This window comes from Entelurus aequoreus, linkage group LG19 (genome assembly GCF_033978785.1).
Source record: "Entelurus aequoreus isolate RoL-2023_Sb linkage group LG19, RoL_Eaeq_v1.1, whole genome shotgun sequence".
NCBI classification, from domain to species: domain Eukaryota; kingdom Metazoa; phylum Chordata; class Actinopteri; order Syngnathiformes; family Syngnathidae; genus Entelurus; species Entelurus aequoreus.
The window spans coordinates 34,001,857-34,015,808 of NC_084749.1; the positions used below are offsets into that span (position 1 = coordinate 34,001,857).

General features: G+C 37.3%; 1 protein-coding gene across 4 annotated transcripts in view; it reads left to right on the forward strand.

The window, feature by feature from the left end:
- csnk1g2b (casein kinase 1, gamma 2b) overlaps positions 1-13,952 on the forward strand; it is a 99,097-nt gene that overhangs the window by 62,141 nt on the left and 23,004 nt on the right. For all 4 annotated transcript variants that reach the window (XM_062028369.1, XM_062028370.1, XM_062028372.1 and 1 more), the window contains exons 4-5: positions 12,588-12,736; positions 13,574-13,808. In XM_062028369.1, coding sequence (XP_061884353.1) covers positions 12,588-12,736; positions 13,574-13,808 — 384 coding nt within the window. The remainder of the gene's footprint in view (positions 1-12,587; positions 12,737-13,573; positions 13,809-13,952) is intronic.

The window sequence follows — 13,952 nt, forward strand, 5'->3', positions numbered from 1 at the left end:
GTGCGCCCTATGGTCGCGAAAATACGGTATAGCGGCTTTGATAACGGGAACCGGTTCTCAAAAAGGGATTCGAATCCATGGAATCGGTTCTTTTCTTATCGAACAATCGGGAGAACCGGTTTCGAACATCATCCCTATATACAGTCGTACTCATAAGTTTACATACCCTGGGAGTATTTATGATTTCTTGGCCATTCTTCAGAGAATATGAATGATAACACAAAAACCTTTCTTCCACTCTTGTTTAATGGTTGTGTGAAGCTATTTATTGGCACACAACTGTGTTTACTCTTTTTAAATAAAAATGACAAAAGAAAGTACCCAAATGACCCTGATCAAAAGTTTACATACCCCAGTGACTTTGATCTGTTAACATGCACAAAAGTTGACACAAACAGGTTTGAATGGCTAATCAAGGTTCCAATCCTCACCTGTGACATGTTTGTTCGTAATTAATGTGTGTGTATAAAAGGTCAGTGAGTTTCTGGGCTTCTGACAGGCCATTGCATCTTTCATCCAGTGCTGCACAGATGTTTCTGGATTCTGAGTCATGGGGAAGGCAAAATAATTGCCAAAGGATCTGCGAGAAAAGGTAATTGAACTGCATAAAACAGGAAAGGGGTAGAAAAAGATATCCAAGGAATTGAGAATGCCAATCAGCAGTGTTCAAACGCTGATTAAGAAGTGGAAAATGAGGGATTCAGGTAGACCAGCAAAGATTTCAGTCACAACTGCCAGGAAAATTGTTTGAGATGCAAAGAAAAATCAACAAATAACTTCAGCTGAAATACAGGACTCTCTGAAAAATTGTGGTGTGGCTATTGCAAGATGCACAATAAATAGGCACTTGAAGAAAAATGGGCTGCATGGTCGAGTGGCCAAAAAGTGAAATTTTGGTCTCCTCACTTCAAATTACTTTGTTCCAGAAGTTTTGAGGCTTGTCTCTGTGCTGTTTGGCATAATGTAAGCGGGATACTTTGTGACATTTGCGCAGAAATGGCTTTCTTCTGGCGACTCGACCATGCAGCCCATTTTTCTTCAAGTGCCTCCTTATTGTGCATCTTGAAACAGCCACACCACAATTTTTCAGAGAGTCCTGTATTTCAGCTGAAGTTATTTGTGGATTTTTCTTTGCATCTCGAACAATTTTCCTGGCTGTTGTGGCTGAAATCTTTGCTGGTCTACCTGAATCCCTCATTTTCCACTTCTTAATCAGCGTTTGAACACTGCTGATTGGCATTCTCAATTCCTTGGATATCTTTTTATACCCCTTTCCTGTTTTATGCAGTTCAATTACCTTTTCTCGTAGATCCTTTGACAATTCTTTTGCCTTCCCCATGACTCAGAATCCAGAAAAATCTGTGCAGCACTGGATGAAAGATGCAATGGCCTGTCAGAAGCCCAGAAACTCACTGACCTTTTATACACACACATTAATTACAAACAAAAATGTCACAGGTGAGGATTGGAACCTTGATTAGCCATTCAAACCTGTTTGTGTCAACTTTTGTGCATGTTATCAGATCAAAATCACTGGGATATGTAAACTTTTGATCAGGGTCATTTGGGTACTTTCTTTTGTCATTTTGATTTAAAAAGAGTAAACAGTTGTTTGTCAATAAATAGCTTCACACAACCATTAAGCATGAGTGGAAGAAAGGTTTTTGTGTTATCATTCATATTCTCTGAAGAATGGCCAAGAAATCATAAATTCTCCCAGGGTATGTAAACTTATGAGCACAACTGTGTGTGTGTATATATATATATATATATATATATATATATATATATATATATATATATATATATATATATATATATATATATATATATATATATATATATATATATATATATATATATATATATATATATATATATAAGGGCTGTGAATCTTTGGGTGTCCCACGATTCGATTCAATATCGATTCTTGGGGTCACGATTCGATTCAAAGTCGATTTTTTTAAAAAAAATTATTATTATTTTTGTTTAATCTTATTATTTATTTGTGTGTGGCGTCGCGCGGGTCTCGCTTCCTGTTGGGTGGGGTCTGTGCCCGTGTGGCCCGACCTTGCGCTGTGGGGTCTCTGTTGGCGACTTGATGTGGTGGCGGCGCGGCGCCTGTGTCTGGTCTGGATACTGTGTCTCGGTTGTTTGGGCGGTGGTGTGTTTGTGCGGGTTTGGGTTGGGTTGGTGGGGTCATTTGGTTGGGGGTGTGTTGGTGTCTCTTGTTTGCGTGTTGGCGTTTGGGCTTGCTGGCGGGCTGGCGCTGGCTGGTCTCCGTGATCCTGTTGGCGTGTGGTTGCCGGTCGCGTTTTTTTTTTTGATCGCTTTGATTTGATTGGGTGGTGCTGGCTGTCTGGGAGTGTTGTGGCTGCTGTTTCTGCTGCCGTTTGTTTGTGGTGTGGGCGCCCGTGGCTGCTGGGTCTGGTGCAGGGGGGTGGCTGATGTTGTGACTGGTGGCAGCGGGCGCGCGTGGTGGTTGTCGGGGCTGACAAACTGTGTATATGTATGTGTATGTGTGTATGTATGTATGTATGTATGTATGTATGTATGTATATATATATGTGTATGTGTATGCATGTGTATGTGTGTGTATGTGTACATGTTTATGTTTATGTGTATGTATATATATATATGTATGTATATTTCTGGGGGTACGTTCTGGGCCTGCCTGTCGGGTGGGGGTCGGCGTCTCAGGCTACTGCATCCGGACTGCGTGTCTGGAGCTCCTGGGTCCCACCGTCCATCCCTTCCGGGTGCCCGTCTTGGTTGGGGCCTGCTGGGTCTGGTCCCTGCGTCTACTGTGGTAGCTTGGTGCTGCAGGGTATCCCGAGGTGCTGCGAGTCGGCCAGTTGTTGGGGTAGCGACCTTGTGTGTCAGCATGTCTGTGATCTTCTTTTAATTCTTTCTTTTTTCTTTCTTTTTTTTTTTATAAATAGATTTAATTATTTATTTATTCTTATTTTTAAATATATTTTATTAATATTATTATTATTATTATTATTATGTATTTATTTATTTTATTTATTTATTTCCCCTACCTCAGGGGGGGGACTCGGCGGGGCGGTTGCTGGTTGTTCCATCTCCATCGTTGGGGTCCCTGCGGGCGGGGTGGGTGGTTCCCGTGGCCCCGTGCTGGGTGGTCCTGTGGCGGCCGGCTTGGGTGGGGTGGCCGTGGGCTGGCCTTGCCGCGCTCTCCGGGGGTGGGGGCAGTCTTCCCGTCCGGTTGCGGGGGGTCTCCGGGCCCCTCGGGCAGGGCGTCCCGCCTTTCTGTCCGTGTGGGGTGTGGTCTCTCGCTGGCTTGGGGTCTGGCTGCCCCCTGCTTTTCTCGTGCCTTGTCCTCTGCCGGGTGCGTCTGTCTGCGGCCTGCTGCTGGCCCTTGTGGGCGGCACGGTGGGCCAGGCTCTGGGGTTCCTGTCACTGTCCAGCTTGGCTGCGTGGGGGCGGTGGCCCCTGGTTCCCTGGGCACCACACCTACTGTTTGTGGGATGGGCTCTCGGGGAGGCTGGGGCCGTACTCTGGCTCCCGCATACACTGGGAGTCAAATGTATTGTACATGCAAATTCACATATACTCACACACATACATACAGACATACATAGGTACCTACGCTCCCACATACATATACAAATAAATACAGTACATATTTACACACTCAAAGTTCATACATCCACACGCACATTCATTATACAAACATACTGTATACACATACTGTACATATACATTCACTGTAAAAACATACATATACACATACTGTACATATACACTCACTGTACAAACACACACATACACGTACTACACATATACATTCACTGTACAAACACACACATACATATACTGTACATATACATTCACTGTACAAACACACATATACACATACTGTACATATACATTCACTGTTCAAACACACATACTGTATACACATACTGTACATATACATTCGCTGTACACACATATACACATACTGTACATATACATTCACTGTACAAGCACACATATACACATACTGTACATATACAGGTACATATGCACACATACACTCATGCACATAATCACGTTTCATCAAACATACATTAACGTTGTTGCCCTAGGGTAAACTGGGTATAACACATGGCACACTGACAAAGCTTAACCTATTGTTACTATAACAATCTACAAGGTTAATGTAGGTTGCTTCTCTTTCTTCCCCTCCATTTTTCTGCATTCTTTCGTATCTCAAGTTATCATTACGTATATGTATTGTTGCATTTGAACAATTGTATTGTTGATAATAAAGGTAAAGTATTGGTATTGTTTATTATCAATAGCACTACTTCTATTGGTATTCATATTGCTCCATTTTTAGTGTAATAATGCTCATGGTCATTTCTGTATTTTTTTTAAATTTTCGCTAACTGCTTATTTGCTATTACTTTTACCATCATATTTGTACATGTCGTATTTGCTGATGTTGCTCTGTTGTTGTTGTTGTTGTTGTGTTTGCTGTTGTTGTTTTTGTCTCTCTGTCTAATCCCCCTCTTGTCCCCCAGAAAAAAAAGAAAGGAAAGAAAAAAGAAAAAAAATCGATTTATTTTTTATTTTTATTTTTTCAATTCAACACGATTCTCGATTCAAAAACGATTTTTTTCCTATTCAAAACGATTCTCTATTCATTCAATACATAGGATTTCAGCAGGATCTACCCCAGTCTGCTGACATGCAAGCAGAGTAGTAGATTTTTGTAAAAAGCTTTTATAATTGTAAAGGACAATGTTTTATCAACTGATTACAATAATGTAAATTTGTTTGAACTATTAAATGAACCAAAAATATGACTTATTTTATCTATGTGAAAATATTGGACACAGTGTGTTGTCAAGCTTATGAGATGCGATGCAAGTGTAAGCCACTGTGACACTATTGTTCTTTTCTTTTTCCTTTTTTTAAATAAATGTCTAATGATAATGTCAATGAGGGATTTTTAATCACTGCTATGTTGAAATTGTAACTAATATTGATACTGTTGCTGATAATATTCATTTTTGTTTCACTACTTTTGGTTTGTTCTGTGTCGTGTTTGTGTTTCCTCTCAATTGCTCTGTTTATTGCAGTTCTGGGTGTTGCTGGGTCGGGTTTGGTTTTGGAATTGGATTGCATTGTTATGGTATTGCTGTGTATTGTTTTGTTGGATTGATTCATTTTAAAAAAATAAAATGAACGATTTTTTAAAATGAGAATTGATTCTGAATCGCACAACGTGAGAATCGCGATTCGAATTTGAATCGATTTTTTCCCACACCCCTAATATATATATATATATATATATATATATATATATATATATATATATATATATATATATATATATATATATATATATATATATATATATATATGAGTCGTTGGCAGCATTTTTGCAGATTAGCCTACCGTTGTTAGGTCAGAGTCTGACTTTAGGCCACAACTACATTGCAGTTTTTTACTTGTACTTGCAGCTACTGTAGCATTAATTCCATTTATAGCACATGTTTAAAGCTGCAAATAGTAAAGTAAGCTAGTAAAACAGTGTTTTATTATATTTTTATGATTTGTTTCCTTCATGAGTTATCTAGCATTTTGCATCTCTGGCCTCAGTATGCACAAGCCAGGACATTGATCTTATTTCAGTCTAGGGAGGACATCTCCAGAGCATTGGGCCTAATGGAAGTCACTTATCCTCCTCGTCCTCTTCCTCCCTCCATAGTCTAAATGTTTAATATGCATTCACTTGAATCTTGCCTTCGTGTCTGCTTTACTCCAACCAACTCCTTTTTTCTCTATCCCTCTCGTTTAGGACCCTCAACTCTGACATTTGACTCTATGGCAACATTGTCTTCAGCTGCCTTGATGCAGCCTGATAAGGGCTGCAGCAGATACAATATGTTTAATTGTCTATACTTATGGCAGTAGGAGCTGAACACCACTGACAATTGGCTTGGCATAAACCCAGTCCATACTTGAAATACAATATCTATTAATTTATCAAAATTTGTGATAAATAAATGTAGAGGTGTCTTAATTTGACTTATTTTTGTGAACTAATTCACAATTGTGTTTATAAGCTGGTGACATACAGCAACTTTAAGAAATAACTTGCTCCAGGATTTTTTTACAAATCAATGTAATGTTAATGTTGTAGAAAACCATTTAGCTCCTCACATTCACCAGCTCAGGGTGTACTCCTCTTTTTGTGATGACTGCGCTTTGAATGCCCTCTAGATTTGGACCTAGCTTCGATGATTCAGCCTCCCACTGACCTCTTATCACTGCATCATGTACAGTGCATCCAGAAAGTATCACAGCGCTTCACTTTTTCCACATTTTGTTATGTTACAGCCTTATTCCAAAATGGAATAAATTCATTTTTGTCCTCAAAATTCCACAAACAACTAATGACAATGACAAAACATCTAATGACAATGTGAAAAGGTTTAATTTAATACAAATAAAAATTAAACATAAATCACATGTACATAAGTATTCACAGGCTTTGCTCAATACTTTGTTGATTCACCTTTGGCAGATTGAACTGGGGTAGTGGGGCTCGGTTGGTAGAGCGGCCGTGCCAGCAACTTGAGGGTTACAGGTTCGCTATCGCCATTCCAGTCACTGTCGTTGTGTCCTTGGGCAAGACACATGACCCACCTGCTCACTGTGCCACCCACACTGGTTTAAATGTAGCTTAAAATTGTAGATAATGGTTTTCACTACGCTTTGAATCTCTAGAGAAAAGCGCTATATAAATAAAATGTTCTTCACTTCACTTCTTTGGTGTAAATGCCAGGGAGTTTGGCGTAAACCAGGCACTGCTCATCACCAGGCCAATGCAATCCCTACAGTTAAGCATGGTGGTGGCAGCATCATGCTGTGGGGTTGGTTTTCAGCAGCAGGAACTGGGAGACTGGTCAGGATAGAGGGAAATATGAATGCAGCAATATACAAAGACATCCCGGATGAAAACCAACGTTTCCCATCCAATCTCATGGATCTTGAGAGGTGCTGCAAAGAGGAATGAGCGAAACTGCCCAAAGATAGGAGTGCCAAGCTTGTGGCATCGTATTAAAAGGACGTGAGGCTGTAATTACTGCCAGAGGTGCATCAACAAAGTATTGAGCAAAGGGTCTGAATACTTATTGTTGAGTTTTTTTGTTTTTTTTAAAAATAAATTTGCAAACAATTTCTACATTTGTTTTTTTCTGTCACGATGGGGGGCCGAGAGTACATTAATGAGAAATAAAATTAACTTTTTTTATTTTAGCAAATGGCTGCAATGAAACAAAGAGTGAAACATTTAAAGGGGTCTGAATATTTTCCGTACCAATGTGATTTTTTTAGTTTTGAATACATTTGCAAAATAAATTTAAAAAATACGTTTACACATTGTCATTATGGGGTATTGTGTGTAGGAATTTCAGGAAAAAAAACATTTCATTATTTTTGGAATAAAGCTGGAACATAACAAAATGTGGAAAAAGTGAAGTGCTGTGAATACTTTCCGGATGCACTGTATCATGGACTCATTACCTGGGAAATCCTAAAGACTTAAAGTTCAGCAGGCTTGGGAAAAACTTTATTCTGTACCTTAATGCAATGTGTTTTACAGTATGTCACTGGCATGAAGAAGTTGTCATGTAAAACATAGTGATATTTCGGTGAATCTTTAACCCAGGGATGTATAAAGTGCTGTTTTCTATTGGCCCTCATCATGTTCTGAATATGTAATAATTTTAATATTACCAATGTATGTGTGATACAACATTAACAACCACTTGCTTTGTCACCTTAAACACAAAAGCTAATATAGCAATGTTTTGTTTTTTTAATAGTTCAGTTTTTCCCACAGACAGGCAATCAATTTGTGGCCATTGGGGCGTGACCAGGGGTGTGTTGGTGGTGTGGCCAGGGCGTCAAAATAACATAAAAAAATTTGCATAATTTATTATGACGCATGTATTTTTTTAAGGCAAAAAAAAGTATACACATATTTAAGAACAATAATATTTTTCTTGTCATTATGTTGTTTTGCTGTATTTTTAAGTGTTGCTTCTCATTTTATTACTACAATGTAATACAGCTGCTCTTTGTACACCTGTGGTTTATTTACATGTATTATTCTGCCCTCCCTGAATGTTGGAATTTAGTTCAAATGTCAAACTTAATTTTAAAACCAATAAAAGTCAATGTTTTGTGGAACATGATTGGTAGCACATGTATCACCTGGAAAGTGAAGTGTTACCTTCCTGTATCGCAAAATCTGTATTAAAAGAAAAAGAAATCCCAAATGTTTAACTGTTCAACCATGAATTGTTTCACTAACTCAACCAGCGTTATTCATATACAAGTTATTGCATATATGTTAAAAGCACAAAATGAGTCCCGATTGGTATGAACTTGGAGTTTGGTACAATATTCAGCTACTCAGTGGTCTAGTGGTTAGACTATCCGCCCTGAGATCGGTAGGTCGTGAGTTCAAACCCCGGCCGAGCCATACCAAAGACTATAAAAAATGGGACCCATTACCTCCCTGCTTGGCACTCAGCGTCAAGGGTTGGAATTGGGGGTTGAATCACCAAAAATGATTCCCGGGCGCGGCCACTGCTGCTGCTCTCTGCTCCCCTCACCTCCCAGGGGGTGATCAAGGGTGATGGGTCAAATGCAGAGAATAATTTTGCCACACCTAGTGTGTGTGTGTGAGACAATCATTGGGGAATATGGTGTGGTTTATTTGTTTTGGACAAGCTCAACAAGTTACATAAAGAAACTTCACACGGTTGCATTTGCACAATCTAGCATGTTTGAAAAGGAGTAGCAAGAGGCATATGTTTTTCATCTCTCAAATGAGCAAATCTCAATAAGCAAATAGGAGTTCAAATAATGACACTTGTGCAGTGTTAGGGAAAAAGAAGCGATGGAAAAGTTGAAAAATAGGAATAACAAAAGTAAAATTTAGAGTAGTAATTTGTTTGAGTAGTTTGTCAATAATAAATATAAACTCTTTTAGAATCGGAGCAAAACAAGCAAAGACATTGCAAATAACTGATTACTGAAGTATAATGTATTTTTTATCATGAAATGACAGTTATATAGATTTTGCAAAAATGTATTGATGATCCGTGAATAAAATATATTAATATTGTTGAATTTGGCTTAACCTATGTTAGTACTGTAGAATTAATATTGTTGGTTTGGTAACTTTAAGGTGCATCAGGCCTTTTTTTTTAGTTATCTGTTATTTTATTGTAGTCAAGATGATTTCATCTTCAGTGTTTGTTCATTTCTAAACTTCTGTCTTTTTCCGGTCCTCGGCAGAAAATGAGAATGTTGTCTTCAATGCTGTTGAAGAAAGTCCTGTGTAGTTGATCTGAATTATCCAAAAAGATTAAACCACTAACTTCTCTCGCGCACAACGTTGACTCATCAGCATGAAAGTGACAGGCCAAGTTTTTATGTATATATATATATATATATATATATATATATATATATATATATATATATATATATATATATATATATATATATATATATATATATATATATATAATTTTTCAGACAAAATAAACGGCATAATTTAAAAAAATTATGTGCTTTTACATTACATTCAATTTGGTTACTTGCACAATTTTAAAAAAATTACCTGAGTGTCTACCATAATAGTTTTTTTTTGCTCATTACAATTTTTTTCCTAGCCTGGTTCAGTCCTGTTCATGGATCGGTACTGTTGGTTGGGGGCCTAAGTAAAGAACACCATCGTTTGAAAACCTATTTGTTTCTAGGCAATATGAACGACTCAAAACTCTTTCCGTATATTTTTTAAACATATATCAACTACGAATGTTATGATCAGGGTTTTACACTGCCGATTCCGATTCAGTTCGATGAGTGAGATCGGCTGATACCGATGCCGATATAAATCACTTGTATCAACTGTAAATGTTTCAATTTGTTTATTGTGAGTGTCATTGACTGTTTAACAGTATCAACACAATATTTAAAGTAGTCCCTTATTCTCTTTCTCGGTGTGTAAGATGTTCAGCCTCGTCCTCTATTGATAATGGACTTGATAATGATACTTAAGATACAAAAATATCAATTTATTTGCTAAAATGGAAGTGATTATTGTTAGCTTAGAGAAGCGGCTCCACACTGTATGGCGACACATAATCAGCTGCTAGCTTGTCGGCCATAAATACTGTGTCAACCGGAGGGGATCAACGTTTGTGATAGGCCATGAAATGCATTGATCGGCAATGGTGATCATATAGATCGCTGGGCACTTCCCTAATATCAACCCTCTTATGGTTGTGTGTATGTAACCCGCCAGTAACTTCAACAAAGAAGAGGAAATTGGTTAATAAAAAGCAACAATTGGGGACAATCAAGCCTTTTCTCCTCTGTGGCTAATTTGATCTCCCTCGTTTTACAAAAGTCAAAACACACTGTTAACCAATCTACAGGCGTTGCTGTGTGCAGCTCCGCCCTTTAGGTAGTGTGCTACAGTGGCAATAGAATGTACGGATTGTTTTTCTTATCTCCCCTTACAACTTTTGAAAATAGGGCCAAAAATTGTGTATGCCACTGGACCAAATTGCTTGTTGAAAAGCAGGGCTTAACAGTTTTAATCTCTTAATTCGTGCAACACATGAGTGCTGTTTAATCATTTATGCAATATGTCATGGTTTGTGGGTTTTGTTGTGGGCTGTTTTAAATTCAAACACTGACCCACATTACTGTAAATCTTATGGATACCTGAACGATGGCAAATTTTGGTATGACTGATATAAAGTGTTGTCTGTGTCTCCTTAGCATCCTTTCTTTTCTATTGTCTATTGTTGTTGTGTTTGAATGGTAATAAGTAGTTGAAAGCCAACTACTGGTAGACAGTTGAACCATCCACATTCTTCAAAGTACAGATACTTCACCTCAATGTGGGAGGGAGTCAAGTAGGAAAATAATACCTCAGATATCAGAGCTTTAGATAGTTGTATATTAACAAGGGCTGTTGATCGCTTCTTAGGAGACTTTCACCATATTATCAACAGACATTGCATTAAACCAAAAGTAAATCAACTTTGTACTGCTGTATTTTGTCTGTGACATGCTGGTATGTCTGTTGAAGATATGAAAACAATAACAAGCAAACAAAGCTATGTTATTTCAGCAGTGGTATTTACCCTCACAAACAAAAATGTTTATGGCTTTATTTTGTATTATTATGTTATTTATAGTTGTTGCTTTGGAATATATAGCTGCAACCTCTGCTGAAAACTTTGATTTTCTTGTAGCTGGTTGGTATTAATATAAAATATTACAGGAACATTAACTATAAAACTAAGAAAAATTAACAAATTCAGATTATAGTTTTTGAAAAAAAATGTTTACCCATGGAAAGACCATTTTTACCCATTCCACAATAACATGACTGACAGTCTGGGTTTACGTTAAATACAATCTTCAATTAAAGAAATAATATTTGAAATGAAGATTTTAATTAATTTGTTGCATAACTTATGTTGTTTATGGTAGGTTGTGTTTACTTCTGTAGTTATCAATTAATTTAGTAAAACACACTTAATAGCCTCCATGCGTATTTTAGTGGAAATGATTGACATTATAAAAGAATGTTTTGCACAGATCATATTGCAGTGGCCGTACGGAAACTATATCCGCGTATTTAAAGTTCCGGGAACTCCATGGGGTCTGGATTTGATAAATTCTCATTAAACTTTTATATACATTTTGTATTAGTTACACTCATAAAACTAATAATTGAAGCGACAGTATATGAACCAAAGCTTTTTTGTAATCGATTTAACGATTATTCGTTGCAGCCCTAGTTGCGCTTGTCACATGGAGTAATTGGACACCCCAAAAGGCAAAGCATATTAAACAGTTATTACTATTTAAATGTATATAAACCACACCACTCAGGCTGCAGCAGTTAATCCATTAGACTAGAAACAAGTTTTGAATTATATTCTGTTGCTTTGATTAATCGTTTAATGAGTCTAACTAATAAGAATGTATAAAATCCACACCGGATAGAGTGCCCAAAACTTTGAATACGCAGACATTTAAAAAAAAATAAAAAATACACACATTTTAAAAGTGCAATTTTAATGTTGGTGATGTACATTTTTAGAGTAAACAAATGAAGGTCAAGGCAATTAGAACATGTGTTGGTTATTTCAACTATTTTCCCTAAAATACACAGAGGGTGTAAAGTGTGTTTTGTCCAAATACTCTTAATTGCATAAACTAATCCATTGATTACTCGATTACGAAAGTATTGGATAGCTGCAGCCCTACACACATTACACACATGCTACCTTGACCCAGTATAAAGAGTACCTATTTGCTCTGCATTTTTATCTGATTGAAATCAATGATCTTTAAAAGAGTGTTTGTGTTTACGAGCAGTTTCAAAACATCACATTTTAATATGCTTTTTGAGTGTTGTCCAGATTCAAAACATTTTAATTTCATTGCTAGTCAAAGATTTTCTCACAGCTTTGATGAAATTACTTTTAAAATGACATTTGCCACGTTTGTATCTCTTTCCACAGAGGGAATTCCACAGGTGTACTACTTCGGTCCTTGCGGGAAATACAACGCTATGGTGTTGGAGCTGCTGGGGCCCAGTCTAGAGGACTTGTTTGATCTCTGTGACCGCACCTTCTCCCTCAAGACCGTCCTGATGATAGCCATACAGCTGGTAAAGCCTGGGTGATGTGTGCTGTGGGGCGGGGCGGGATCATTTTGTGGCAATGAAAGACCAATCACATTCTTACAAAATATATATCCGGTAGGGTTAAAAGTTCTGCATTTATTTACATTTTCAGTTAAGATTCTTGTAATATAACATTTGATGTAGCTATTATTTTCTTTGAAGTAAAGTTGCATATTTGGGCATCATTTACTTGCGAAAATGTATTGAGCCCCCTCTGTCTGTGCTTCTCAAAACTGAAAATATCTATAAACCATGACTGATACCTATTATGAAAAATGTTTAATAAATATAACAATATAGGTAAAATGACAATACTAATATCTTTAATAATATTAAAGCTGTCAAATTTAGCGAGTTAACGCAAGTGATTAATCACACAAAATGATCGCATTAATCATGTATCAATGCAGATTAATCGTCTAATTTGTTTTGACCCCATGTGCTACTTTACTTAAACCGTGGATGTTTACATTCAGTGATCAGGTGAGTGCAAAGTTGAGTGAGGTGACTCCAACTGGTGTGCTCTGTGTCTAATTTAGATTCAAAATATGTATATTCATTTAGTACAACATTAAAAAAAAGTTTCTGGATAACATTTTGACAAGAAAGTTTTGGGGTCTTCTATAAAGTCAATTTAAATTATGCAAGCAAGTAATTTACTGTGATTAATCATGATTAATCACATTTTTAAAAGTTGAATTAATGTTATTTAAAAATATATATATATTTGACAGCACGGCATAATAAACGTATATTTATTAAAATATCCACTTTTATCTGCACTGAAAACACTTTTTATTCATCACATGGCTTCTCTTCTAGATAACGCGGATGGAGTATGTCCACACCAAGAGTCTGATTTACAGAGATGTGAAGCCAGAAAACTTCTTAGTTGGGCGGCCAGGAAGCAAGAGGCAGCACACCATTCACATCATCGACTTTGGTCTGGCCAAAGAGTACATAGACCCAGAGACCAAAAAACACATCCCCTACCGGGAGCACAAGAGTCTGACTGGAACGGCACGCTACATGAGCATCAACACACACTTGGGAAAAGGTGAGAATGTGACATAGGCTCTTCTCTATACATATTTGCTATTAGAAATATCAAATTTTGGCATGTCTTGAATTCATTTTGGACCCTGCATCACTAGGCTTGTGCGATATAGACTGTATACAATGTAGTTTAAATACATTTGGC